Source organism: Blastocystis sp. subtype 4 (genome assembly GCF_000743755.1).
Source record: "Blastocystis sp. subtype 4 strain WR1 chromosome Unknown seqid_0001, whole genome shotgun sequence".
Classification (NCBI taxonomy): Eukaryota; class Bigyra; order Opalinata; family Blastocystidae; genus Blastocystis; species Blastocystis sp. subtype 4.
In genome coordinates, this window is record NW_014569546.1 from 23,521 (window position 1) to 49,877 (window position 26,357).

The 26,357-nt window shown below is 39.5% G+C and overlaps 15 protein-coding genes across 15 annotated transcripts; 9 read left to right on the forward strand and 6 right to left on the reverse strand.

Annotated features, from left to right (window-relative positions):
* Positions 1–50: 50 nt before the first annotated feature.
* On the forward strand, positions 51–1,561 carry JH06_0011 (hypothetical protein; the record flags this gene model as incomplete). The annotated part of the gene is made up of 2 exons (XM_014674769.1): positions 51–120; positions 153–1,561. The coding sequence occupies 2 exons, from the start codon at positions 51–53 to the stop codon at positions 1,559–1,561; spliced, it is 1,479 nt and encodes a 492-aa protein (XP_014530255.1).
* Positions 1,562–2,118: 557 nt separating this feature from the next.
* JH06_0012 (hypothetical protein) lies at positions 2,119–2,990 on the forward strand (the record flags this gene model as incomplete). The annotated part of the gene is given in 6 exon segments (XM_014674770.1): positions 2,119–2,132; positions 2,164–2,227; positions 2,258–2,515; positions 2,546–2,677; positions 2,709–2,885; positions 2,904–2,990. The coding sequence occupies 6 exon segments, from the start codon at positions 2,119–2,121 to the stop codon at positions 2,988–2,990; spliced, it is 732 nt and encodes a 243-aa protein (XP_014530256.1).
* A 448-nt stretch (positions 2,991–3,438) lies between these two features.
* Positions 3,439–4,469, forward strand: JH06_0013 (exocyst complex component 5; the record flags this gene model as incomplete). Its single annotated transcript, XM_014674771.1, is given in 6 exon segments — positions 3,439–3,543; positions 3,574–3,675; positions 3,705–3,797; positions 3,846–3,878; positions 3,909–4,105; positions 4,124–4,469. 6 exon segments carry the CDS (start codon positions 3,439–3,441, stop codon positions 4,467–4,469), a joined length of 876 nt encoding a protein of 291 aa, XP_014530257.1.
* Positions 4,470–4,493: 24 nt separating this feature from the next.
* JH06_0014 (putative ribosomal RNA methyltransferase) lies at positions 4,494–5,427 on the reverse strand (the record flags this gene model as incomplete). Its single annotated transcript, XM_014674772.1, has 3 exons — positions 4,494–5,242; positions 5,276–5,369; positions 5,401–5,427. The coding sequence occupies 3 exons, from the start codon at positions 5,425–5,427 to the stop codon at positions 4,494–4,496; spliced, it is 870 nt and encodes a 289-aa protein (XP_014530258.1).
* A 191-nt stretch (positions 5,428–5,618) lies between these two features.
* JH06_0015 (putative vacuolar protein 14) lies at positions 5,619–7,596 on the reverse strand (the record flags this gene model as incomplete). The annotated part of the gene is made up of 5 exons (XM_014674773.1): positions 5,619–6,479; positions 6,510–6,794; positions 6,823–7,068; positions 7,126–7,443; positions 7,474–7,596. The coding sequence occupies 5 exons, from the start codon at positions 7,594–7,596 to the stop codon at positions 5,619–5,621; spliced, it is 1,833 nt and encodes a 610-aa protein (XP_014530259.1).
* Positions 7,597–10,169: 2,573 nt separating this feature from the next.
* Positions 10,170–10,961, forward strand: JH06_0016 (thioredoxin; the record flags this gene model as incomplete). Its single annotated transcript, XM_014674774.1, has 6 exons — positions 10,170–10,200; positions 10,288–10,382; positions 10,416–10,574; positions 10,605–10,733; positions 10,764–10,883; positions 10,914–10,961. 6 exons carry the CDS (start codon positions 10,170–10,172, stop codon positions 10,959–10,961), a joined length of 582 nt encoding a protein of 193 aa, XP_014530260.1.
* Positions 10,962–10,985: 24 nt separating this feature from the next.
* JH06_0017 (ubiquitin conjugating protein) lies at positions 10,986–11,725 on the reverse strand (the record flags this gene model as incomplete). The annotated part of the gene is given in 6 exon segments (XM_014674775.1): positions 10,986–11,255; positions 11,288–11,328; positions 11,344–11,408; positions 11,427–11,501; positions 11,535–11,578; positions 11,612–11,725. 6 exon segments carry the CDS (start codon positions 11,723–11,725, stop codon positions 10,986–10,988), a joined length of 609 nt encoding a protein of 202 aa, XP_014530261.1.
* A 149-nt stretch (positions 11,726–11,874) lies between these two features.
* Positions 11,875–13,015, forward strand: JH06_0018 (hypothetical protein; the record flags this gene model as incomplete). The annotated part of the gene is made up of 6 exons (XM_014674776.1): positions 11,875–11,973; positions 12,006–12,136; positions 12,169–12,251; positions 12,282–12,411; positions 12,442–12,816; positions 12,847–13,015. The coding sequence occupies 6 exons, from the start codon at positions 11,875–11,877 to the stop codon at positions 13,013–13,015; spliced, it is 987 nt and encodes a 328-aa protein (XP_014530262.1).
* Positions 13,016–15,200: 2,185 nt separating this feature from the next.
* On the forward strand, positions 15,201–16,798 carry JH06_0019 (glycosyl transferase; the record flags this gene model as incomplete). Its single annotated transcript, XM_014674777.1, has 9 exons — positions 15,201–15,348; positions 15,383–15,488; positions 15,520–15,787; positions 15,819–15,967; positions 15,997–16,102; positions 16,134–16,345; positions 16,407–16,468; positions 16,506–16,672; positions 16,703–16,798. The coding sequence occupies 9 exons, from the start codon at positions 15,201–15,203 to the stop codon at positions 16,796–16,798; spliced, it is 1,314 nt and encodes a 437-aa protein (XP_014530263.1).
* Positions 16,799–16,834: 36 nt separating this feature from the next.
* JH06_0020 (hypothetical protein) lies at positions 16,835–17,178 on the reverse strand (the record flags this gene model as incomplete). The annotated part of the gene is made up of 3 exons (XM_014674778.1): positions 16,835–17,008; positions 17,041–17,118; positions 17,152–17,178. The coding sequence occupies 3 exons, from the start codon at positions 17,176–17,178 to the stop codon at positions 16,835–16,837; spliced, it is 279 nt and encodes a 92-aa protein (XP_014530264.1).
* A 211-nt stretch (positions 17,179–17,389) lies between these two features.
* Positions 17,390–18,018, forward strand: JH06_0021 (putative pseudouridine synthase 2; the record flags this gene model as incomplete). Its single annotated transcript, XM_014674779.1, is given in 2 exon segments — positions 17,390–17,517; positions 17,532–18,018. The coding sequence occupies 2 exon segments, from the start codon at positions 17,390–17,392 to the stop codon at positions 18,016–18,018; spliced, it is 615 nt and encodes a 204-aa protein (XP_014530265.1).
* A 594-nt stretch (positions 18,019–18,612) lies between these two features.
* Positions 18,613–19,834, forward strand: JH06_0022 (chaperone HSP70; the record flags this gene model as incomplete). Its single annotated transcript, XM_014674780.1, has 5 exons — positions 18,613–18,743; positions 18,774–18,831; positions 18,863–19,174; positions 19,205–19,423; positions 19,454–19,834. The coding sequence occupies 5 exons, from the start codon at positions 18,613–18,615 to the stop codon at positions 19,832–19,834; spliced, it is 1,101 nt and encodes a 366-aa protein (XP_014530266.1).
* A 1,769-nt stretch (positions 19,835–21,603) lies between these two features.
* JH06_0023 (hypothetical protein) lies at positions 21,604–22,980 on the reverse strand (the record flags this gene model as incomplete). Its single annotated transcript, XM_014674781.1, has 6 exons — positions 21,604–22,038; positions 22,070–22,207; positions 22,238–22,640; positions 22,672–22,796; positions 22,821–22,915; positions 22,950–22,980. The coding sequence occupies 6 exons, from the start codon at positions 22,978–22,980 to the stop codon at positions 21,604–21,606; spliced, it is 1,227 nt and encodes a 408-aa protein (XP_014530267.1).
* A 57-nt stretch (positions 22,981–23,037) lies between these two features.
* On the reverse strand, positions 23,038–23,844 carry JH06_0024 (proteasome subunit alpha; the record flags this gene model as incomplete). Its single annotated transcript, XM_014674782.1, has 3 exons — positions 23,038–23,134; positions 23,165–23,307; positions 23,329–23,844. 3 exons carry the CDS (start codon positions 23,842–23,844, stop codon positions 23,038–23,040), a joined length of 756 nt encoding a protein of 251 aa, XP_014530268.1.
* Positions 23,845–24,053: 209 nt separating this feature from the next.
* JH06_0025 (WD40 repeat domain-containing protein) lies at positions 24,054–26,345 on the forward strand (the record flags this gene model as incomplete). The annotated part of the gene is made up of 10 exons (XM_014674783.1): positions 24,054–24,101; positions 24,134–24,193; positions 24,227–24,288; positions 24,319–24,525; positions 24,555–24,720; positions 24,751–24,995; positions 25,024–25,573; positions 25,604–25,690; positions 25,719–26,105; positions 26,136–26,345. 10 exons carry the CDS (start codon positions 24,054–24,056, stop codon positions 26,343–26,345), a joined length of 2,022 nt encoding a protein of 673 aa, XP_014530269.1.
* Positions 26,346–26,357: the final 12 nt, after the last annotated feature.

The window sequence follows — 26,357 nt, forward strand, 5'->3', positions numbered from 1 at the left end:
CTTAATCGGTGTGGTTTCATCCTTTGTTTGATAAATAACACAAATTCACAATGCCATCTCTCATTCAATCGCTGAAGGATCAGAAACGAAGGTTGACACAAAGGATGAAACACGCAGCAGGTAAGGTACTCAGGAGGAGTATCTGATTGTAGGTAAGTCCACATTACCACCTGATGATGCCCTTGAAAAGCGGTATAAACAGTTCAATGAATTGAAGCGGAGTTTGAGTGCTTTAGTGGATCAGTGTAAGAATCTGGTGAAGAATGTGAATACATGGAGTGAAACCAATCGAAAATTGGGTAAAGAAATGTATACGTTCGTCAATACTTCAACCTCGATCGATTCGATGATCATGAAGGAATATAAGGAAAGTGTTGTCGACCTCCATGATGTGTTTCAAAAGGAATATGATGAGACAAGACGAGCTATCACTGTCATCTTACGTGTTAGAGTTATTGCCAGAATCGAATCCTTACTAAAATCAGGGACAAGTAATATCGACTCTATATGGAAAGTCAGGAAGAACATTATGTTGGATTATGAATCGCATGTTCAAAAGGCTAGTTTGTATGAGCAAAAAGGGGAAAAATCACAGGCTAATTATTTTCGTCAAAAAGCAGCTCATGACAAAGGGATGTTCAAAGAGCATACCTCCTTTTTATCTGGTGTATTTGACACCTTTATTGACTCTGGATCTCGTTTATTGATGCTTGAGACTTCAACACTTGTAACTTGTGAAATGTATATGGTGAAACGTCAGTATGATGCTCTTGCTGCGATTGGCAACAACATTGGTGAAGATATTATTTCAGCCATAATGGATGAGTTGGAAGATGTGATTGGGCGAATTCGTCGGGGTGAAGACGTTGAAAAGTCATATGTACCTCCTTCTCTTCCCTTTTCGCTTCCTTCGATGGAAACAGCTCCCAAGTATGTCCCATTCCATGAGTATGTTAAGAAGGAGAATGTCGATATATCCAAGCCAATAGCGGTAGAAGCATTATCTGATGGAGAAGAATCTGTTGTTTCATCGGTTCCTGAAGATCATGATTTCTCTCCTTCGCTATCTCCCTCTGCAGCTCCGACTACATCCTCACCTATGTATCCTATGTGGTTTGAAAGTGATGCATCTAATTCTTTTGAATGGGCCAATGAACAAGAGGTGGATGAAGATAGTTTGGGTGAAGAAGAAGAGGTGGAAGAAGACGAGGAAGACGAGGAGGAGGAAGACGAGGAGGAGGAAGACGAGGAGGAGGAAGACGAAGAAGAAGAAGACGAGGAAGACGAGGAAGAAGAAGAGGAGGTGGAAGAAAAGGAGGAAGACGAAGAAGAAGACGAAGAAGAGGAGGAAGAAGATGGCAACGAAGAAACTACATACAAACACAGTATACATAAAGTAATAGCCAAAAACACATTCCATGGAGACGAAGAAGGAGATTTACCTTTCCGAAAAGGAGATATTATCACTGTTCTTCAGACCCATCCCTCAGGATGGTGGACTGGAAGACTTCATGGTCACATTGGCATCTTCCCTGTCACATATGTTAAACGATATTCATAATTGAAACTGGTTTCAATGTTTGATTATGGACGAACCGATGTACACGGGAATCAAATGAATAGAGCACAACATCTTGTTTCGTTTTCACTTTGGATTATTCTATAACCATTGATTCTCCGCTTTTGATAATCATCTCTACTACTAACAATGGCTGATGTTAGTCGAATCTTTGCATTAGGAGCTCAACGTCAAGCACAAACGCTATCTTGGAGAGACTTTGAAGGAGAGTTTAGTGAAACTACATTTATGGATAACGTAACTGCTGCTGCAATGTTAAAGGGTACGAATCTTATGATATGCTGTTATGTGTGATTAGAGCCCTCAGCTGATTGGAATGGGACATTGGATGTTAAGAGAATTCGAGGAGTTCTGGATACAGCAAAGAAACAAGTAATTCAGGTTCAATCTACAGTCGAAGAGATGATTGCAGAACAAGCAAGAAAATGCAAAGAAGCTGGTATGAAGTAACCAAAAATGACCGATAAATAGAGCAAACACTGCAAAGTGACTGTGATGGCCTCGTTGAAAAACTACATGGATTAGTCAGCAACTACAATATGATCAATGATAAGTATGGATTGGATACAGATGATAATTGCTAGATATACTTCGGTTTCGTCGTCTTCAGTTGCAGTGGGTCAGTCTCTCCAGTCTCTATCTGCACAGGTAGATACAATGCGGTGAGATAATAGGAAGAAAGAGAGAGCTCAGAAAACACAGCGGTTGCTCTCCAATTTCCTTCGATTCCAGGAAGATGAGAATCATATGTGTGAAATGCTTCTATCCAACGAGCAGTTAATTGAAGGGAGTCCCGCCCTCCAAGAAGTGGTTTCTCTCTGTGATGGTTTGGACAAGGATGAATACAGTGTTGTGATTGAGCGTGTGAATAAACGCGTTCAGTCTGTTGTTGATAAGCTAGTTGAATCGCTTCAAGAAGCCACTATGACCAATGATGTTCCAATTCTTCACATTCTTCATATCTAGTTACAGCAATTAGCTCAAATCACAAGCTGTTTATCTACTTTCCAGAAGGGAATGGGTGTGTATCAGACCTACACTCATATTAGTCTCAAACGAATCAAACAGGAACTTGAGAAGATTCAGTTAAATGCAGAAGTGATATGTTAAGTGAATAATTCAATTATAGCGTTTGTATGGTGATTATGTGATTTACATGATTGAGTATTTCAATCAGCTGACATCTTTGTTCAAACAAGAAGTTGATACTGTTTATGAAATTTTTGAACGTGATGTGGTATGTCAGGTGATTGTATCTCTGATCGATCGTGTATTCAATGATCAAACTCTTGGTGTACAAAATTGTGTATCTCCTCTCCTGTAGATACAATTCCTTCTCGATATGATTTCCAATGCTGTAACTCTCTCAAAAGAAGATAAATTTGAAGTTGCGAATGGAAGGTTATTTTAAGTGTAGTTGTTAGCTCAGGTATACGAAGGATCTTCGAAATATCTTACGGTAATTCTGGATTCTATTCGTGTGAAAGAACGAGGTTTAATTGGACATACTGAACGAATTCAACGAGAAGAAGAATCTCTTCGTGAGAGTATGAACAATTCATTTTCAAACAATTTGAGTGAATACTATCATGATGAACTCATTGCTCTAAGTACAGCATATCAAGATGTAATTATGAACAATATGAGTGTTCCTATTACTCCTTCTTCAACAAAGTCTCTTTGAATACCAATTCTAATTCATAGAGCTGAAATACGTAATGCTTTGAAATCTCTTTCTCCTGATGGTGATTCTGCCACAATAATTAAAGAACTAGTGACTGGATGTCTCTCACCAATTGTCATCATTGAGCTCTTCAGTACAACTTCTAGATCTATAGATATCCATTGTCTTGATAATTATGAACTCCTTAACATCACGTCGTTTACGAAGATTGGAGTGTGGGAATGGAATGATTGCTTCTGTAACAGAAGTCCTATTCAAAGCAATAACTGACTATATCAGCGTCAGAATAATGAAGAGAAATGATTCATAGTTGATTCTAGATACTGTGATGATGGTGAATGGTAGGGAATATCCAACTACTGTGCTTCCTGGAGGAACTGTGAATCCACCCAACACATCGTTATTGGATACAGTAGGGAAAGAAATGAATCCTAATTGTAGATTCAAACCTTGAATGGTGTAGTTCATTGTGTCCAGCAGAACTATCTTACCAAGATCCGTTCAATTGTACCTGAAGGATCAGAAGACGAGCAAGTATGTGAGATTCATGTGAGGAGTATGTATGTGGTTGTGGAGAAGAAGGTGTCAGGACTATTACAAGAATTACTACGTCAAGTTGAATTGAATACCAGAGATCATGATTAGAGTGAATTATATTTGAATCAGTTGTTTGATTGCTTTGGGAAGAACAATACTTATCAACCTCCTTCGAATATCGGTATCACTCGTGCTTCAGATGAATGTTATGCTGTCACAGGATGGTTAAAACGACATCTTGACTATGTTGAGACTGCATTGGATGGAGGTAATCGAGAGCAATACATATCCTTAGACATTACAGAGTAAGAATCCTTTATTAGATACGCAGAAGCCTTCTTAATGGAGTTCCAACATTGTTTCTATGAGTCCTTATTGAAGATTAAAAAAGTGAGTAATACTGGAATTCTATTATTGGAACTGGATATGAGTTGTTATGAAGAGACATTATTGAAGTTGAATATGGAGTCTGCGAATATCTTTGTGCGTGTGATGAAGAAATTACTCCATCTCATATCTATTCCTACTTCTATTTTGAAGGGTCATGTTCAAGATCAAGATATCCTATCTCTGGATCGACAATATGTACTTCAGGTGATGAAGCTTCGAAGCGATTACTATCGCAGTGATGAAGTGAAGGAATTGTATCAGCAGTTGCAGGATCTTTAGAAAGTATTTCTTATAACAAACACTCTAGTTCGTACAATTCTTCTTCATCTCCAAATACTCATAGTAAGGAGGATGAATAGGTTTTTGAACAGGTTCATGATATGTAAATGTTTCATTTTCATTTAATACTAAAGGATAGGAACGATCACTGTCGTAACCACTTAAGTCACCACAAGCCAAAAAAGGCACGATTTCTGCCTCTCGTTGACTATGGAACTGATCTGGTGTATAAACACCCGAGAGACTGAGAGAGAACTGGTTCACATCAAATCCCTCAGGAATAGAAAAACCACGACAAACCACAAATGCCTCCATCGAGGAGTTGCGACTGCTCTTTGGTTTGCAACAGGATACTTCCTTAAAGAAGACACGCAACTGAGCATACAACAGAGTCACATCACGACCACGGAAGATCTTTGCAATAAACGTACCTCCTTCGGCCAGAACTCGAGTTGTAATACTGAGAGCTGATAACAATAATTGACTCTGAACATATACATCCATATCATGAAGACCCGTCACGTCAGGAGCACCATCACAAATCACCAACTGCGCCTTTTGTCCTTCAAAATGATTAATTATCTCATCGGATGTTGATTTTGATGTGATATCGCCCTGGATCTGGATTACACCTTCAATAGGAGCCATTTCTTGCAGATCAACAGCAACAATCTTCACGTCCTTATTTCCATCACTTCCACTATATAACCGTCTTGATAAGACTTGACTCCAACTTCCAGGGGCAGCACAGAGATCGACAGCCCGTTTGACACCTAGAAGTTGACAACAATCACAAAACGCGTTACCTTCGAAAATATTATATTGTTCATCAATCTGGAGGAGCTTGAAAGCAGATCGAGCACGGAAACCTACTTCCTTTGCTTTCCGGTAGTATATGTCCTATATAATAAATAAACTATATCACAGCCACTCTTTTGTCCTTCGAGTATCTCCCCATTGAGAAAAAACATGTGTAACAAACAGAGCAAACTTTGGTCACTCACAAAGAAAAGCCGATTTTAGATAGATATCCACCCGTTGTTGATCCTCCTTCGATAATGTTTTCCTTTCCTCACCTAACCGATTGAGAATCATATGAAGAAAACCAAGATCCTTCAAACGTTGTGACAATGCAAGGTATGAAGGAGACTATGTATCATAACAGTTTGTTTTCCCCACTTGCGGTAAGAACATCAAAAAACCACAGATACTCCGCCACATTGCCTTCTGTGTAGGATTGTCCCTATCAACTAAATGAAGACGAAGATGAACAAATATCGGAGTTTCAAGGAGTTTTATCAACTTATCAGCTTGAAGAAGAAAAGACATGGAAAGCGGATGTGATGAAAGAGTATCCACAATCCTTTCAGCGATCTGGTACTCCTCAGTGAACCAACAGAGAGCTAAACAAGAAACAGAATTACAACAAAAGGCATGAAACAGAACATCAAACAAACGACTATCTGTTTCACTCTTTTGATGTGTCCAGTACGCAAATCCACGAAGACGCTTACGCAGAAACACTGTCTCCTCTCCTGTTAGCAGAATCACTTCCATCAACTGAACTACCAGAGAATTGAATTCTGGATCATCTTCAATCAAACTACATGCGAGACAGGAGAAAACGATGTCAGCTGATTCATATTTGCACAATGTCCGAATAACAAAAGAACCGCGGTTTTCTAGAAAACCTCGGGTATTGTGAATCACTCTCAGAATATCACGAATGACTCCCTCTGTTTCATTTCCAATCGTTGCCAACTGTAGAAGAACACGAATCACTTCTTCAATGACCTGCTCATGATCATCGCGTAGTGCCTTGAGCAAATTCTTTCGAAGTGTCAATACATCGAGTTGAGACTTTCCGACGGATGCAGCGGGCGTATGAGAAAGGAGAATTGAAGTAAACTCAATGGCAATTAGCATCGTTGCTTTGCATGTTGTTAGAAGACTAGAGCACACCAAGTTCCTCAATTGATCCAAGTCGGTACAATATTCACACTTCTGGAACTACACATGATTCAATACTTCATGCATCACATTCAACATCAATTCTTTGCATGCACCCTCTGCAGCTTGTTGGACCTCCTCCTCTTCATCACTGAGACATGGTAAGAGAGCTTCAAGAAGTTGACTGTAAGGAAGACCCCATTCTTCTCCCACCAAAACAAACTCACGCACCCATGATACTGCAGTTAGACGGATAAACCTGTCTTTGTTGTGAGTTTGGGAAATAACAGTATTGATCATCGAGTTAATGTTGACATCACCTGGATCAGACTCTTTGATTTCAGATAGAAGTGTTCGAAGAAGAGCATCAGCTTCCTATATGGTAAACAGTCTGTAGACCTACTTGACGGATTTCACGATGTGGGTCACTTAACATATCAAATAAACCATCTAAAAACTCTGGTAAAAAGTCAAGAATGTCGAGGCCTGGAACATTGTCCATCACATCAACCCAAGAGATCAATAGACGTCGGATGTGCGGACTTTTGTCATTAATATATTGCTTCATCAACGGGACGAATTTCTCCACATCAAAGTACTGAATCTCAGTCACAATCTCCTTGAGTAACTTATCAAGCAGAGAAGCTGCCTAAACAGTTAATGAAACCACTTGTAAAGTAATATAGGATATTTCTTTGACTTCTACATCAACATCGGCATACAACTCACATAAACTACTGAAAATCTCATTCATAAACTCCAGAATCTTTCCTCGAGACACCTTTACGATATTATACAAGGCTTCACAAGCATAGAAACGGATACGAGAATCTTCGTCATCAAAACAGCTCAAAACCGGAGGAAGTAACAGGAAAATATAGTTGCTAATATCGTTACTCACTCCAATTCCACAAGAGGCAATTCCAATCAATCCTCCCATTTTTGTATTGGGATTTGTTGATTTGATTGTTCCATTACTGAGAACACCAATAATTTTCCGTATTCGCTCGGTATCTCCCGCATCCTAATGTTAACTCTTCCGATCAGGTTTTACGTGCATCTGATGAACAATACTCTCAATCTCAGACGCGGCAGCCTTCCGTTTTTCATAAGAACGATCTCCCAAGTTCTTGAGAACAAGAGGTGGAATCTCTTGTAGGATTTCAATCGATTCCATCTCCTCTGGGCAAGTCTTTCCTGATATGCTCTCTGACTCAAGCAAACAACTATTCCCGCGGGAATTCAACAAACACGATCAAAGCCGTACCATTCCATCATCACTGTAACTAGATTTACTCTGAAAGCCATTGATATCGTCCAGATCTGTGCTATCAATAGAATGCTTGTATGCAGAGTCTCCGGAACTCCTGGACACTCTATCGGTGACAGAACGAACATTCGATGCGGAAAGACTTGTTGGAATGGGTCTAAAACTATTTCTACCCATTGATTTGTGTGATGCCCTTTTTAGCAGTCGGATATTCTCTTTCAGATTATAGGGATCTCCACTTTGACTTCGAGGTTGGTACATGGTATTGGAATAGGTCTCCATGTAAGTCTCTTCAATAGGCGAAGAAGCGCTTCGGTATGTTTTTACTCCAGTTTCTTTGACAGTTTTTGGTGGGGTTGCTTTCATTTTCTTCTTTCTGTGAAAGACATTTATAAATCGCTTCCACAAGGACTCCTTCTTGCGTTTTGGTGGGTTAGTGGACCGCTGATACTTCTCGGTTGAAAGATCTTCTGAAGAGAGACGGTAGGTAGTAGCCCGTTGCTCGATTAAATTCGAAAGTTTTTGGTTGTTGTTGCGCAATGCTTCATTATCGCGTGTCACATGATACAATTCTTGTTGCAATGTATAGACCTGCTTTTTCTGAGCACTCAAATCATCTTGTAGTTGCTGATTCGTAGATGTAAGACTGGAATATGAGACAAGAACAAATAATACCTGTCGAGGATGGAACCATCATTGATGTTGTACTTCTTCATAATATGACGATACTGTTCGACCCCGTGTTGGGCAGTAATTAATTCAAGTCGTAGTTTCTTCATCTCATCTCGTTGTCGTTGAACTCTTAATGAAATGATTATATTAATCGTACTGACGAGATAAGATGGATGTTTTATCCTCCAAATACACGATCTCAGAAGCCATCGTTTTGATGTCTTCGTGAAGGGACTGAACAGTAGTCTGAACATGAAAAAAGGAATTCAGAGTCACTTTCAACGATGTAAACTGTTTAAGCACTTTGGTGATGAACAATCGTCGTGTCAGCTTGAAGGAGATAATAGGAACAAATATCACCTTACATCCTTCTAGTTGTAGCGATTCCATCTATTGTTATCACTCACCAGATTTCCTACAAATAGAGGATTTTTACTAACAATAGGAATAGGATCGTCTTCTACAAGCTCACCATCAGAATAGATATCTCGTTCATCGAACTCACTATATCTCATCATATCAAATGATGGACCTTTAATTGTCGTGTTGAAACACGAGACTGAGTAACACTTGACTGGTTGCAGTTCACGTCCATTGCATTATATCATCCTTGGTGGAATTTTCTTACTACTTTTATCCAACCATGTTTAGTCCAAAGTAGAGGTTTTCTATTCTAGTCATACAATAGTCGGTTCATCAGGATCACTTCCGCTCTTCCGGGACTACTCATTATTGCTTTCTTCGCTGTCATGCTTTCCATCATCCCCGATATACTCGTTCCCATGTTTAAAGGTAATTGTTGTTCATTCGTTTCTATGTAGAGGCTGATTCACTATCGTCTTTTGTCATAGCTATCTTTAATTTTGTGACTTTTTTATGTTGCTATATCCTATGTTTATGGAGTTACTTGAAATGTGTGTTCACACGTAAATATTGGGATTCCCTTGTCACCTCTAGATCCTGGTCCTGTGACACAAGACTATTTGCGAAATTACGATGAGATGTATGGATCAAGTCGAATGCGTTTTTGTGATGCATGCGATCAGAAGAAGCCTCCGCGTTGTCACCACTGCAGTATCTGCCGAGTAGATACAAATTGTTGTTATGGAAGTAGATGTGCATTGTGAATATGGATCATCATTGTCCTTGGGTTTGTAATTGTGTCGGATATCTAAACAAGAAGTTTTTTATTCTCTTTCTTTTCTATGCATGGTTTGGTTCCATCCTGATTATTGTTCTGACTTTCAAAACACTTCTTCCATATCTGTTAGTGAAGCGGAGTCGCCGATACAGGCTTTCGTCTTCTCCTCTTACTTTTATAGCGTATTTGTTCTTGGTGCTGTGGATTGTAGATCTGTTCTTTCATTATCTTTCTTTGTTGCACTGCTTTTCTTTGGTGGATTCCATGTTTGGCTAGTGTTCAACGATCAAACTACTATAGAGACTTCCGCAAATTGCCAACGCTTTGCATCCCATGGACCATCAGGAAAGAAGATTCAGTACTACCGGAATTGGTGTAATGTGATGGATACAAATCCCCTTCTTTGGATGATTCCAGTTCATGACAAGTCGTTTCACTTTTCGTGGGATTTTATGGAGGTTGGAGACACTCCGAGATTAAAATGATAGGATAGTGATGACAGCGAGTCTGAAGATGATGCCTTCCGTGTAAGCGAAGAAATGCACAGGTTGCGAGAGATGATGCCGCTAGTAGCAAGAGCAATTCCAACTTCATATGTTTGTTGATACTCCCATTATTGGGCTATATGACGAATGCCGAATTATTCACTTTCTGAATCACCACGAATATGAAATTGTATGATTTGGTTATGAATGAAGGTGTAATACTCTAGTGGAGTTGCTGTAACACTTCTCTTCTGTATTGCTGTATCTGGTTTCCATTGGCTGATCGCGTTTGATTTATAGAAGTTATTCAGTTGAATGATGACAACTTTGAAACCCTTACACAGTCGACCACTGGATCTACAACCGGTCGTTGGTTTGTCAAGTTCTATGCTCCCGTGTGTTGTTTCTTCTTCTCTCTTATTGAATAGTGGTGTGGACACTGTAAGAAACTTGCACCTATCTGGGAGGATCTGGCTGATGACCTTAAGGGTGAGATCAATGTTGCTGAAGTAGATGCCACTGCAAATCCTGTTCTGTCAAAATTGTATGAAATTGAGGGATTCCCCACTCTGTACTTCTTTGAGAATGTCCTATTGTGGCTGGCAAGTTAGCTGTAGGGTAAATATATTGCCTTTGAGGGTACACGCGACTTGGAGACACTGAAGTCGTTTGCTCTTGAGGAGCATGATCCTTCTTCCATGGAAGACTGTCCTCGCCTTCCTTCTTTCTTCAGTATGAAGGTTCAGGTCCATTCTCTCTTTGGAAGTGATCGTTAGCAATTGTCTGAGTTAGCCAACCGTCATCTTGCTCAAGAACCGTTTACTACATGTCTCGTTCTGATGGGAGCTGGTGCTGTAGTAGGTGCTTCGGTTACTCTCCTCATTTTCTGTTTCAAGGTTTGATTTGGAAAGAAGGTTCAAATATAGAGAAGAAAGACGTATGAACCTGTTACTGAGGAAAAGAAGAACAATTAAGTGTGTATTGAGGAAACATGTTTGTTACTCAGCTTTCTTCAGGAGATCAGGGGAGGCGTATTTCTTTGTCCATTCTTGTGCCGTTTTGAAATAGGTTTCTGGTGAGTTCACCATTTCTACTGCAATGGGTTTCACCAAGGGATCGGCCGGATTGGGTTCCGACAATAGTTGCATAATGGTTAACAGAACTTTACTAATTGTAAGGGCGGCTGACCAATTGTTCTTAATGGTATCAAGACAAATGATGCCATTGGAGTTAATATTGCAATGATAGATACGTGTGCGGAATGTAATCTAACCAGGTAAGGACAAAGAAGAAAGCTAACTTTAGGGGGTTGAAATGGATAGTCTTGAGGGAAGGTAATATCTAAGAAGAAAATACCTCCAGCATATGGAGATTCCTCTGGACCATTTAGTCGAGCTTCCCATTCATATCTGCAAGTCAATCTATACCAAAACCATCACATATTGTTGTCTTTGGGTGCAGCAATAATACCACATGGAGGATCGAGCAAAATTTCCGCAAGTTCGGCTTGAATTCTAGGACCATCATACTCCTTGTCACACACTTACCTCTTAACTGCACTTCCTTGTTTTTGTCGTTTTGATCCATGCTTCTAAAGTATTACTCTAAATAATCTCGATAGTACAGGTGACTTTGGTTTCGAATGCTCCCTCTTCCTGTAACTATACTCCTCGACCTTTCCCGAGGCAGAGAGATCTGTCTTCTCCACTTCGGGATCAGTTGCTTTCTTGTCTTCCATCGCAATAGAATTATTTGCAATCAAACATGGTTCCAGAAATCTTCCCGATTATAATCACTTCCACAAATGCAACAAACAACCTATAGAAACAAGAAGGAATACCCCTACTAATCCATTGCAGTCAATGGAGCATCCACATTATTCTTCACATGGAGGAGTTCAAACTTGATAGTCCGCCAACAGATTGTATTTCTTGTATACGATTCTCAAAAACTTCGAATATGCTGATTGTGTCATCATGGGATCGAGTGAGTAGTTTTGGCTTTTCAATGATGCAAAGACTGTATCCTTGTATGACACTGATAAGAGCAAATTATTAAACCGATATGAAAACAAGGCGGCTGTTTTGTCCTGTGATATGATTGACGCCGAAACAGTATGTCTAGGAGGTTTAGATTGTGAAGTGAAAATGTAGGAGTCAATTTCTTTATTGATTGGAGTAGGTATGACTTCCGAAAGAAGCAGGAACGTGTTCTTGGAAGGCATTTGGCTGCAGTTAGTTGTGTTCTATATGTTGAGTCATTCCGTAGTTTTTGGATGACTAAATGAGCAGTAGATTACATCATCAGTAGTAGTTGGGATAAGAGTGTAAAGATTTGGGACGCCAGAATTGACGCTCCTCAACCACTTCTCTTTGAGCTAAAGCAGATTAGTAAAGTGTATTCGATGGACATTTCTTCAGATTTGTAGGAATGATTCCTATAAGTCATAAATAGGAAACTCTTTTTGTCTCTAGATGATCGTCAAATTGTTATATATGATTTAAGGGACCTTTCTCGCCCTTTGGTTAATCGTGAATGTCTTCTCAAATACAACACACGTTCCATGTGTTCACTACCTAATGGAGATGGATTCATTATTGGCAGCATTGAAGGTCGTGTGGGCGTTGAGTATTTGGTCGATTCTAGTACTCAAAAACCCTTCTCTTTCCGCTGTCATCGTAAACCGGATTCGATGGGTGTAGAACTCATATATCCTGTCAATTCCATTACAGTTCATCCTGTTTATGGCACGTTTGCTACTGGAGGGGCTGATGGTTCAGTATGTGTGTGGGATGCTGTGGCAAAGAAACGTTTAGCTTATTTCCCGAAGTAGCTATTGGTGAATAGAGTGATTTGTAGTTATGTTCCTGGTGTTGCATGTCTGGCATTTAATCATGATGGAACAAAGTTGGCAATCGCATGTAGCTATACATTTGAGCAAGGAAATGCAGTGACGGGAATGCCAAACTTTGTGTGTATTCGTTCCGTGAAACCAGCAGAAGTGATGCCTAAGGTGTCAGGGGCGTAAAATTATCATTTGTTTGTTTCGACCAGAATATGACTATCAATATCAGTGTTGAGGATATATTTGGATTCTAGGGGGTCCAACAAACATACAAGTTCTCAGCAGCCAACTCTGCTACCTTCATTTGGATGTATTCTTCAAGTTTTTCGCGTAGAGAATTCACAATTCCATAATAGGCTGAACCAAACGTTGCCACCACACGCACTACAATAAACACTTTTACTTCACATTTACCTGGAAGAGATACACTGAAGGCAACACCCTGAATTGTAGCATTTGCATGTACATTCGTTCGTGGATTCTCTATGAGATCGAAGGTATAAACAAGAATATTATCGTAAGTCTTACGAATGATGGGAGTTGCATGCTATGTGTGACTTGGTGATCATGATTACCATGTAGGAGTGGATGTTTGTTTGCCAGTAGAGAGCTCCTTGCATCTTAAAGTCTTGAACAGATCGATATAGTTGAAGGAAACTCGGTTTGACTACGAACACACATCGATTCCACTTCTTGAAAATCTTCTTGGATGTCACTCGCTTCAAAACCATTCCACATAGATAATCATTCATAATGAAGAGTGGAGGAAGACTGTTCATTTGTCTAGATATCACTCTCTCGTTTCATATACCTCAGTTCATCTGGAGTGATGGTTGTAGTCGTTGTTGTCGTTGACGAATCATTGTACAAGGAAGCATACATCTGCTCAAATCCATTATCTCTCAGATGAACTGTGCTTTTGGCCTCAGTGAGAAGAGAGGAGGAAGCCTGTTCGACAAACTCATCCCTCATTCCTTGAGGCTGCGTGACAGTTGGATGATCATCGGAATTTGTGGTAGCGATATACTGAGCATATTCTTGATCCTTTTTAACGAGAAGATCGGTGTCTTCATCACAGGCATGCAGTAGCTGAATGAGTGACTGTGACTCTCCTCTACACATAATAAGAACAGTCATTATTGACAGTGAGAAACGACGGAGTGCTTCCTTGACAGATGGATCTTTCGATAGAATGAGTTGTTGGAGATAGGATTCTTCATATTCCGTGATTTCTCCTGCAATACACATAAGATGGGCCTGTTGAATAAGTACATCTTCAGGTGTATGTATCTAGTTGGTTGGATAAACTAGATCCCTACTTCTTCCACTGTATTCACAACATTATAGGTGTGAATACATTGGTCTGTATTATACAGATCCATTGTACGTTCTTGTGTGTTGTTGATTACAGGGACAACAGGGATGTCTTCTGTAGTTGGGACGATTTGTTGGTCAGTCCATGTCTGCTGAGAGTCATCATATGCTTGTTGTTGAATAGTACCATATGTCTGTTGTTGAGTGTCATCATATGTTTGCTGCTGTGGATCAATCCATGTCTGTAATTGCTGCGACTCACTCCATGCTTGGTGAGATGGTTCTGGCTCTATCCAGGTCTGTTGCTCGTCCCACTCCTCTTCTTGGTCAACACCATTATCACCACCCTGGTTACCATCCTGATCACCAGGTCCATAGAACAACTGATCAAAGGCATCCATCCAATCAGGTGTTGGCTGTTGAGTTGGAACCGGTTCCTGAACAGAGGACTGTTGGTATCCCCCAGTAGTCTGTGGAGCCTCTCCTTCACCTTGATTTTTCATCCAGTCCTCCCAGATCCATTCATATCCATTTCCTTCCGGTGGAGCCTGATACGATGCTTCAGGAGCATTTTCATCCACAACGACAATATCCGAAGTGGGTAACTAAAACTTACTCTCTCATACATCAATTACAGAGTCCTCTTTACACTTCTTCGGTGGAATGTAATTATGATCCCACCCACTTCGGAAACGAGGAGGTGACATTTCACGAGCATACTTCTAGTCATTAATGAATCTACAACGTACAAACACTATCGGGATGCCGTTCTGTCCACGTTTGACCACTTGTATATTCCTAAAATACAATCAATGCAAATTCATACGCTGTTCATAAACACAAGGAGTATTTAAGAATGAAGGGGATAAAGATAGCTTCGTCTGGTGATAGGAAACATAGTCGCTAGGATATGGAAAGAATCGCGGGATAAGAAACTGATCATTCTTTTGTCACTTTCATCACTCCAAATAGGCCCGAATTTGTTCATAGATTGTAATCGCTAGATAACAATGAAACAAGGGATCTTCATATCTGTTCTTATTCTGCTCTCGGTATGTGTGTCGGCAAAGTGAGTATCATCGCGAATATTGTTACAGTCAGATATGCTTATGTTACGATACATTACGAGGGAACCGAGAGAGATGATGAATATACACTTGCAGTGCGAGTATGGGCAAAGTCTTTATTTGCTCATGGCATTAGTAGGACTCGTTTATTATGGGAATTACAAATCAGAGCAAGATGTTATCATTCTTGTGAGCGAAAACGTCCGAGAATCGACTAAACAACAATTTAGAGAGATTGGTTGTCAGATTCGCGAAATCAAGAATATTGAGAATCCGTTTAGGAATTTTTAGTGATCTGATAAGTAGATATAAGAAGAGTGTGGATCGTCGAAGGAGTTATAAGAATCACTTTGAATACACTCTAAACAAGTTGCATGTATGGAATATGCTGGACTATGAGCGTGTGATCTACATGGATGCTGATAACATCTTCTTCCATAACATTGATAATCTATTTAAGTGTGGTCATTTCTGTGCTGTATATATGAATCCTTGTAATTTCCATACCGGTCTCTTCGTTGTGACTCCAAGCAATGAAACCTATCACGATCTCCTGAAGAGTCTGGCTTCTCTTGTTGGATTTCATTGTCTCCTTTAATTCTTAGCCATCTTATGATGGAGCAGATCAGGGCTTCCTCGTTGCCTACTTTGCTGGACTTCAGAAGGCCCCTCTCTTCGATCCTCTTAATCCCATTCCTGAAACTGAATTACCGAAGATGCAGCGTCTTACCATCGGATACAACAATAATCACGTGTATGAATAGAGAGAGAGTTGTTATCTAGATTTCATTACGTGGAAGGGGCATATGATCAATTCCGTGTTTTTGGTCTGAAGGATTCCAGTGAGCCCTTCTATTCATTAACTTATGCAATTGCACCTATTCTCAAGGTATTTGGCACATCTATTGATTTATCATTAGCCATGGTTTTGGTGGGGATATCCGATTCTAGATATGAATTGGTACTGGAATGACCAGCGATCACTTCTCCATGATAATTGGTGGCCCTCATTCCTAATTCGTCTCTTCTTGATGCTCTCGGTGGTGGTGGGAAATTCCATTTTTGTGAAAAGGCTGATTTATAAGAACAAAAATTCAATGTATCCTTGTTCTCTCTTGAAAGTCTTTAAGAAGTAGGAGTGGTGAGGTATATACACAGTAGTTACTGGTTCCTTTGGTATGCTTTCTCGGTAGCGATCAGTCTTGTGGTTGTATTTGTCTCTATCAAGACAATGACGATGGCCATTCCAATGTTGGTATTTTCTCCTTCATTGAATTGTAGATTGATGCCAGCTCATATGGCTTTATTCCTGGTTGTCGTGTACATGTATTCGTGGCAATGGGTTGTTGCTTCGTATATCAAGCTTCTGCGTCCTTTTTCCACATCTTTGCTTCGGTCTGTAACAGTTCCTCGTTATTGGTACTGGTGTGCTGCCTTTGCTTTTGGTTTATACTTCGGGGTATGTTTTTATCTCAATTGGTGGATGAAGATACTTGCTGTATTCACATTCGTTTATTTCCTTGTTAAAGTCTCCGCTTATGAAAGTATTAAAGTCTTCCAAGAGCGAATAGAAGAGACAATGTAGTTTATCATGTTTAATCAACATACACTCTATTATACATCATGTTCGGACCAGAGGAGAGACCACAACCACAAGATCACCGCGCATATACAACATCTCAAATTCTCGAGAGATTGCAGACTTTTTGATTTCATTTGTCTCTGGATCTACTGAAATTGCATACTGGACCTCTTTTGCATTAGCAATCACCATATTCAAATGCTGATCAAATGCCTATAAAAATAAACGTCATTTATTTGATCTACGATCAATCTGCCTCGAATTTCACGGTTACCACGACATTTGATAATCACTTCCTCGTCAAGACTAAGTCGGATTAAATCCTATGTGGTTAGTCTGTAATACGAAATCACTACCAAAGGTTGAGTCACACTCGCATTCATTGTTTATGAATTGTTGTTTTTGGACTAGACAAAATCGGAACTATTTACGACAAATCATTCAATCATTTGTTTCTCATTGGCAACGAAGAAGAAGTCATCAGTTTTGAATGAACAAACTATCTTCCGGGTTTTTGAATCTATATAAACCCAAATGTGTGATCATTGGATTTCCCTTATGGGAGTAGATATACCAAGCACTGCATGTTCCAACATGGCTAAAAAGTGGCTTAAAATTCAGAAGTTGGGTCATACTGGTACATTGGACTCGTATGCAGAGGGTGTACTTCTGTTGGCTATTGGAAGAAGCACGAAACTGATTCCTGTTATCGTTTGGCAAGGGTTTATAAACGTAGTATCTCTCAACATCCAAATCCTATCGTTCTACGTTTCGATTTGGAATGCATTCCCCAAGTATCGATTTTGGGACGTAGAGACATTTTCACGAGTATGAAAATCAGACCTGTATCAATCGACTCTTTTCTTCCTCCTTCGAAGAAACAGGTTCAAGAGTGTTTACAGAAGTTCGTTGGATTTTATAACCAGGAAATACCTCAATATTCAGCAACCAAATATCACGGACGACGAAGGAGTGATCTCATTCGAGAGGGGTATTCCCCGCCTACTCAATCAAAATTAGTTCAGATTGACTCTATTGAACTTTTGGAGTATCTACCCGGAGTCTTTCCTGAAGTGACGATTGAAGTTCACTGTCATTCAGGGACCTATATCCGTAGTTTATGTCGAGACGTTGCGAAGGAGTTAGGAACGAGTGGCGTCGTTACCAAACTCATCCGAACAGAAAGTAATGGACAGTCATTGGATGTATCCTGTTCCTTGTAACGGAGATGTACTAGAGTGATACGATGTAGAGAGGATATGAAGAGGGGAGACTGTCTCTTTGTCAATGAGTTGGAGTTGATTCATCACCTTCCCGTTTGTATTTTGAATCGTGTCTACTTCTTTTTTCCATGATTTTATAGGAGCGGAATTTGGATCATCCAACTCTATGACAGTGAATGAAGAGGATTTTGAAATAGCAGAAAATTGGGATATAGAGGCTTTCAATGGTCATGTTCTTAAAGGAAATCTTGTCAATCATGATTGTTGGTCACAGCCTTTGATTCTTGTTCAGCGCTTAATCACTTCTACTAGCACGCTATTTCAACCTGTTGGTTTTGGAACTGTGAGTCCAGAATCAGATCATAGATATCGAGTCAGTTTACAGAGACGTTATTGTTTTGATCAATAACTTGTAATCATTGTTTATTTGTTAATAATTCGTGATGGAACAAAATTACCATCAGTTTACAACAAACAAAAGAGCTTAACAATTGTATTCTGTGTTCATCATGTCAGGTAGATTTACCCACCTGCCATTATAGGCTAGATTCCCGTGAATATCGGATTCGTTTGAACATTCAGACTAATTAATCTATGGCGCAGATCATAGGTATTGATATCGGAGACGAGAACATTGTGCTTGCAAAGTGGAAAAGTCCACTTAATGGAAATGGAATTGGTAATACTGAGATTGTTCAAAACGATTACGGTAGACATCTCAGCGAGTAATGCTTGTGGTTTCAATTCAATATTAGATCTCTTATAGCTTTCAAAGACAAGTCAGTGAACATCTGTGATCATGCCAGAGCTAGAGTTAACCTGAATTGGTTTTTTTCATTCCTAGATCGGTAATAATCTTCCGAATTATATCTGGTCATACAAAACAGTAATTGGCACCAATTGTTTGGTTTCTGATCTCCAAAAAGACATTGAAGAAGACCGTTTGAAGTCCAACCTTCGCTTCGATGGAAAAGATCGAGCAATTTACAAAGTTACTTTCGACAAAAATCCTTTGGATGTTGATGTTGAGACAGCCGTATCTAGAATCATTGAATATCAATTGTACTTAGCATTTAAGACTCAAGATGAGGGGTACAGTGAAATCTCAAAGATAGCTGCGAAATATGTATCTACTAAGAGTAAGGCCCTCTTCACTGTTTGTTTCGTGTTGTAAAATGATGTATAGATTCCTAGTTATTACACTGAAGCTCACATCCGTGGTCTTCAATTAGCTCTCGATTTGAGAGACTTGGGTGACATGTACTTCATTCCAGATTATATGGCTGAATTTATCCAATATGCCTATTATGCTAACCGAGAAAATGAATTTGAAACTCCTTCGAATGTGATGATTATTGATATGGGTAACATCTCAACTACAGTCAGTGTATTCTCTTGTAAGAAGGTAGTTAATGTCTTATTCTATGAAGGATAGAATGATATTCGTTTGGTTTCCTCAAAGTACATTATGCTAGGTGGTCGTGACTTCAGTCGACGTGTTGAGAAGGACCTAGTAAAAGCCTTTGAGAAGAATCGAAAGCCTCTCTCCGAATTATCGGATAGTATTCGCCAACGTACACTTTATGATATCCATGATAAAGCCAAAACTGTGAAGAAGAGTCTTTCAGTTCGTGGAGTCGATGAAGCTAGTGCTGAGATCTGGTTATTGGATGCAGATGAAGATGAGGATGATAACCTTACTCTTGACTACACGTACGATCAATTCAAGAGTTCATGTCAATCTCTCTTTGATGAGTTCCAATCATTCATTGAAGATTTCTTCCATGGAGTATACAAAGACTGGAGTGATCATTAGTAGGAAGAAATGAATGGTGTTACTGTCAATCGTTGTGAGTTAGTTGGAGGAAGTGTTCGAATGCCAGATATTCAAGCAATTCTCGTAAAGTCTATCAGAGCTAACAATCCATCATTCATATCCTTTGTTATGATAATAATGGTATTACTTAACATTACGATAAGTTAAGTAATACACTTAACAATGATGAAGTGTGTGCTCATGGAGCAGCTACTACTCTCGAAATGTATCTCCAAATGAAGAGTCTTCGTTTGAGTGAGACAGTGATTCCTTTGGAGTATAAAAGGAAGGGAGAGTTGGTGCACCACGGTATCAAGGTTCTTGGACTGAGTGCTGTGAAGTCAGATCCATCTCTGTTGTGCATATCAGGAAACAAAACATTGGAAAAGGGCGAAGACCATAATTGGAGTGCAATATTAGGTGAAACTGTTGATGGTTCGTCCAATGATAATGCTTCAAAGGGTGAAGATATTGATCGGGTTATCAATATGCAACATGAATTTTCGCATCTGCGAAATGATATTGATGGTTATTATTATAAGATTAAAAGTTGTTATGACAGCCGAAAATCAAAGACAGATGAATTGAATAGGAAATATGATGAATGTGAGGTGATGCGTGATAATGCAGTGAAGATCAAGAAAGCAACAAGTGAATCAATTGAGAAACTCAGAAAATGGTTGGATATATTAAAAGAGAACTTTAAGTACTTCAGTGGTGATTGGCATCAGGTTGGACCTGGTGGACGTTATCATGTTGATTGGTTACAAGGGAAGTCAGGTGTATTCTCATTATTTAAGGATGACCATACTACAGAGATTGGAAAAGCTCATTTTGTTGAGGGATGTCTTCAGGGTCGTTTCATTACAAAATATGAAGGAACAGATGATGTATCGTTAGTGATTGATTATAACATGGGTCATAAGGAGTATGTGTATTCATTGAATGAACAAGGAATGCTTATTGTATGTGAACATTATTCAGGAGGACATAAAGTTGAACGAAATGAGTTCTATCCTGAGACAGGTACGATAAAACGTCTTGTTTGGATCAAAAAGAAACCCTCAACTGAGAATGCCTCAACTGAACAGGAGGTGGATATGATGGAATTTGATCATGTTGGTCGTGTGATTTATCATGGTCCTGGTAAGTGTTGTCGAAAACCTTATATGGGCGTTGAAGAGAGTAATATCAAGGAGTACGAGTATACGAGAGATATTCATGGACTTGAGTTTAAATACTTTACCGTGGAAAAGAAACATGAATATGCATATTCGCAAGTTGTGGTAACGCAGGATGGGAAAGAAAAGACTGTTCTTGATGATGATGAAAAGAATTATTTCGAACTGGGAAATAACATACACTATTTGAAAACCAGATACGACAACCTATCTGAATCAAAACTGAATACTCCAAAGAAGGAGCAGAAGAAGAAGCATAAGAAGAACAAGGATCAGACTAAGCCATATTCCCATAATTATTATGGTCCTTATGGTGTTCTTACGATGACGGAACGCTACAAGCAGAAGGATGAGGTTGAAGAGCGTGTCTATTACTATCCTAATTTCTCTAATCGTCTTAAGATTTATGGACTTCATACCAGCCATCTACTGGAGATTCTATACAAGGATCGGGTTTTAATGAGGAAGATAGTGATTGTGGATGACAAAGGAAAGGAGACAATAATCAAGGATCATAAGCATAACTACCATAAAGCTCTACGTAAGTTCGAGCCTTAATGAGTGTGTTTCTTAATCAAACAATCATAACTAACCACCTTTAGCTGCCTTCTTCTTCTTCTTATACTTATCATATACTGCCTGACATTGCTGAGCATAGTTCTTGTCATGTTTCTCTTGGGTAACAGTCTTCTTCACAATCTGAATTACATCTTCATCTTCCAAAATATGAGCCAAACCACAGTGTTGAGGACTGTATTTCGTACTTGTACCCCATACAAGAGCATAATTGAACTTCTCTAGCAATTCAAGAGAAATCTGTGATACTGCTCCTTCCACAGTCAATCCATTTCGATACTTGCTCAACACAACTGGCTCATCAAATGAAGGAGGTTCGGCTCGCTTCTTCGTATAAATTCGAAGTAGACCCATGTATTCCCAAATCAACTCCAACACCGTTTCCACATTCAGATTCATTCGAATTGAGCATACTGTACTGTAAGGAAGACGTGCAAGATGATCTACCTAGATATGACAAAATTAGGAACAATTCTACATCTTCAATACAGACAGTATCAATTTTGTTGTAGACATACAAACACTTTACATATTTGCGGTTTCCTTCCACAACATCAATAAATTCATCGACACCATAATCATCACGGAAAATGACCTCAGCATTGTGGATACGATACTATATCTCATCTCAGTGAATCGTTCTTACCTCGTGAAGAATCTTATAGACAGTATCGTAAGGATCATCGCCCATACGCGTCAACTTGACAGTTGCATTGAATTTAATTCCTCCAGCATTCTTCACCTTGAAATAGATACGAGGAGGCTCCTTATTCAAACGCAATCCCACAGTTTCCAACTCACGTTCCAGAATTTCTCGATGATTCTTCTCTTCTTCTTTTCCTGCATCCAGGACCATTAAAATCAGATCCGCACTCTTAGCAACGGCAATGACTTGACGACCACGGCCACGACCGTATGCAGCTCCCTCAATAATACCAGGAAGATCCAGTAACTGGATACGACAACCCTTGTAATACACGTTTCCAGGAATACATGTCAAGGTTGTGAATTCATAAGCGGCTTCCTCGGATTTCGTGTCTGTCAAGTGACTATAGGCTCATTCTTGATCCATATCAATACTTCAGCAACGATGACTTTCCAACAGAAGGGAAGCCAATCAGAGCTACACGCGCATCTCCAACACGAGCTACCTCGAATCCATCTCCTTTACCTCCACCTCCACTTCCAGAGGTTGGGTCTAAAAGCTATTTGTCAACCATACAACAAACAAGAACCTCTGAACGCAGTTTTGCTAAACGTGCTTTCAGAACACCAAGATGGTACTCAGTAGCCTTGTTCTTCTGAGTACGAGCCATTTCGGCTTCTATCCTAATAACTCCCTCCCCGTATCCATATACCGATTTCCTTAATCTTCTCAACAATTCCCATGAAAAAGAATGAATACTAAGGAAATACTAACTACAACAAACAACGAGAGTTCACATCTTATTCCTTACGAAGAGAATCCTTTGGAATCTTATTGAATAATTCTTGTGTCTCTTCCTTTGTAAGCACATGCTGCTTGATCTTTCCAGAATCGGTTCTATTTCTCATATTCTCATCCAGATTCTACTTATATAGCACACTGAACTCCATACGATCTGTAGATAGTTCATTTACATCCATTGTCTTGAAGAGAACGCGCGCTTCTAGCATCATCGCCTCTTCCAACGTCATATCGTCCTTCAACTCCTTCTTCAACATATCACGAGCAAGCTACATGTCATTCCTTCAAACAATCTTGACTGTACTATTGGAACCGATGGCATGTCCCTTCCATCCACTGTAATTTCCACTAGGGTCACTATGGTACAGTTGGAATCCACGAATTGCATCCCAACCAGCGAAGAGAAATGAAACACCGAATGGTCTGAGGCCACCGACCTGTGTATACGAATGTTTGACTCGGCAAATATACTCCACAAGCTCTTCTACAGGTTTCGGTTGACCATATTTGTAAAGATACTCCTGAGCGTCCTTTCGGGCATTCTGAAGAAGGATACTGGCATCAGATGTCAGACCAGCAACAGCACACATTATATGATCATCAATAGGATATACCTTTTCACTTTCACCGACCTTTGCTAATAGTTTGCTTATCATCTTCTTTTCAATACCGAATGCCACACCTTCTTTTGTTAGTATACCGATTGCACAAGCAGCGTTGTTAATTGCCTCCATTGCATACTCAACTTGATACAATCTCCCTTCAGGGGAGAATGTGGTTGTACGTCCATCGTACTCTCGTGACATTTAGATCTATTTCGTTTTTGATAGAAGAAAAGGAAGCGAAAGATGGAGAATCTCGTTTCTTTGACGGTAGTATGGAATTGCGGGAATTATCGGATGTCTATCAGAAACCGAATTCGCAATTGTTACACCGTATCCAGGAGAAATCCCCACTCGACTTATTTATACCTACTACTCATATTTGTTTCCTGGATTCGTGGGTTTCTTCTTTTATGATAGCAATCAAGAAACATGTTTCGGGTGATTGTATCATTCCTGAAGTAATAAAAGTCTCTCGGTTGTTGATTTGAAGGATACAGAGTCTTTAGTTCTTTCTTGTAGTGATAATACTCCTGTACCTACATGTATTCGAGTATTCCTTACGTCTTTTGCATTAAATCTCTAGCCAAATCGAGAAGTCAGTATTCAAAAGAAGACTCCAATTACTTGGGGTAACCATAATTCTTTGTTGTCTTTAGTGGAGAGGATTATGCATAGACTTTTCTATGTGAATGCTAGTTTTTCAATTGTGATGTTGAGACAGTCGACTGAGAATCGGTTTGAATACGATGGAGTTCTCGAAGGGCATTCGAGCAGTGTTAGTTCTCTCTGCTATAATGAAACGAAACGGGTGCTTGTTTCTTGTGGTCAAGACGGTATTCTTGTTTGGGATGTTGACCATCATTCTCTTATCAGACAAATTGCGTAAATGATCTTAGTATTATTCACCCTAGGCAATCTCATGTACCTGTTACTAGTCTTATTTGGATCGATGATCGTTATCTCTGTTCAGGTACATCATCCGGCGAGCTTTCTTGCTGGGATTCAGATGATGAGTATCAATGTCTCCAAACTCTTTCGGCGCATCATGATACCATTTCTCTTATGTGCTATTCAAATGTATTATCATTTAATTCTTATGATCTTAAGCTACATCAACTTCTAATAACCACGGGAAAAGGGAATTCTATTCGAGTATGGCAGTTTCATCCAAATTCAACCCCTCATCTAATCTATCAAGAGACTCTTGATAGTCATGTTGGTGATATCACTTCTCTTTGCCTCTCAGAAACAGAGGATTACCTATTCAGTGGTGCTAGAGACAATACAGTCCGTTACTGGAATCTCCTAACACACACTTGTCTTCGCGAAGTAACCGACTCCACAAATCCTCAGTATTTTTGTAGTTCATGTTTCATCTAGATCTCTTCATCGAGGAGCAGTTACATTCATGTGTACACAAGCCGAATGTCTCATTACGGGTTCTGTTGATGGTTTTCTTCGGGTTTTTCGTATAAATCCGACTATCACTTCTGAAGTTGATTCTACTGAGACCTTTCTCTCTTCATATGTTGATTCTGATTCTGTTACAATGACGAAGGATGAGTTGATTGCCATCATAGATCTTACGTATCCTTTGGACAATGCATCGTTCTCCTCTCTCTTCTTGGCAAGTGTATCAGATCATTCCATCTCTATCCATCAACACACTTCTGACTCCTTTGTTCTCTATCAGACATTCACAGCTCCTAAGGCTTCTGTTTCATCACTTGGCTATATTGCTAACAATCTCATTGTTCTCTCTCTTGATGGAATGATTCGTTGTTATGATTCTACCAATTTTCACCATATTTTTTGTCATGAAACTCCCTCCAATATGTTAGCGATGTGTTTTCATAAGTCCAGTGTTTTTATAGGAGGAAGTGATTACTGTATTCATTGTTATGAGTATACTGGAACCTCCATTCGTCATGTATCACTTTAAGGTGTTTTGTTATTCTAGAAGTATTCTCACCAACACGGAGTAGGTAAAATACGAACAATGATTCTCTCATCAGATTGTGAGCAGTTGATAACGGGAAGTGAAGATGTAAACATAATAGGAGAGTATTAGTTAGGGTACTGTTGAAGTATACTCAATCAGAGAGGCTTCATTGAAGTCATATCGTCGAATAACAGATCATGATGGAATGGTTTTTTCTATTGCTTTGAGTGATATCATAAATCATCACAGTTATCTTGCTACAGGAGGAAGTGATTATTCATTGTTTGTATATCAGATGACCGTCAATGGAGTGATTCGACTTTGGAATGAGAAGTCAGCTCACATGGGTGCAGTACTGGTTCTTTGCTTTGGACATGGAGATAGTGGAAGTCTGTTGTTCACAGGAGGACAAGATGCAGTGGTGAAAGTGTGGGATATTCAATCTGGAGAAATGATAGGTGAGTTGTTATCCCATAAAGAGCGTATTACAGCAATTGCTACTTCTCTTGATGGTCGATATGTGGTTGATGACTGATCTCATGATCCATAGGTGGCGACTGCCTCAGCAGATAAACGAGTTATTGTATGGGATATTCTGAATGAGTATTCTGTTGTTGTGAAGTATGAGATGAATGATGAGTGTCGATGGATTTGTTTTCGAGATGGAATGGTGGTTTGTGGTTATGTGTCTGGAGCTGTTCGGTTCTGGCCAATTCTACCTGTAGATTCTAGTTCTTTTATTAATACTCCTTTGATTTAATGTGTTTCTTGG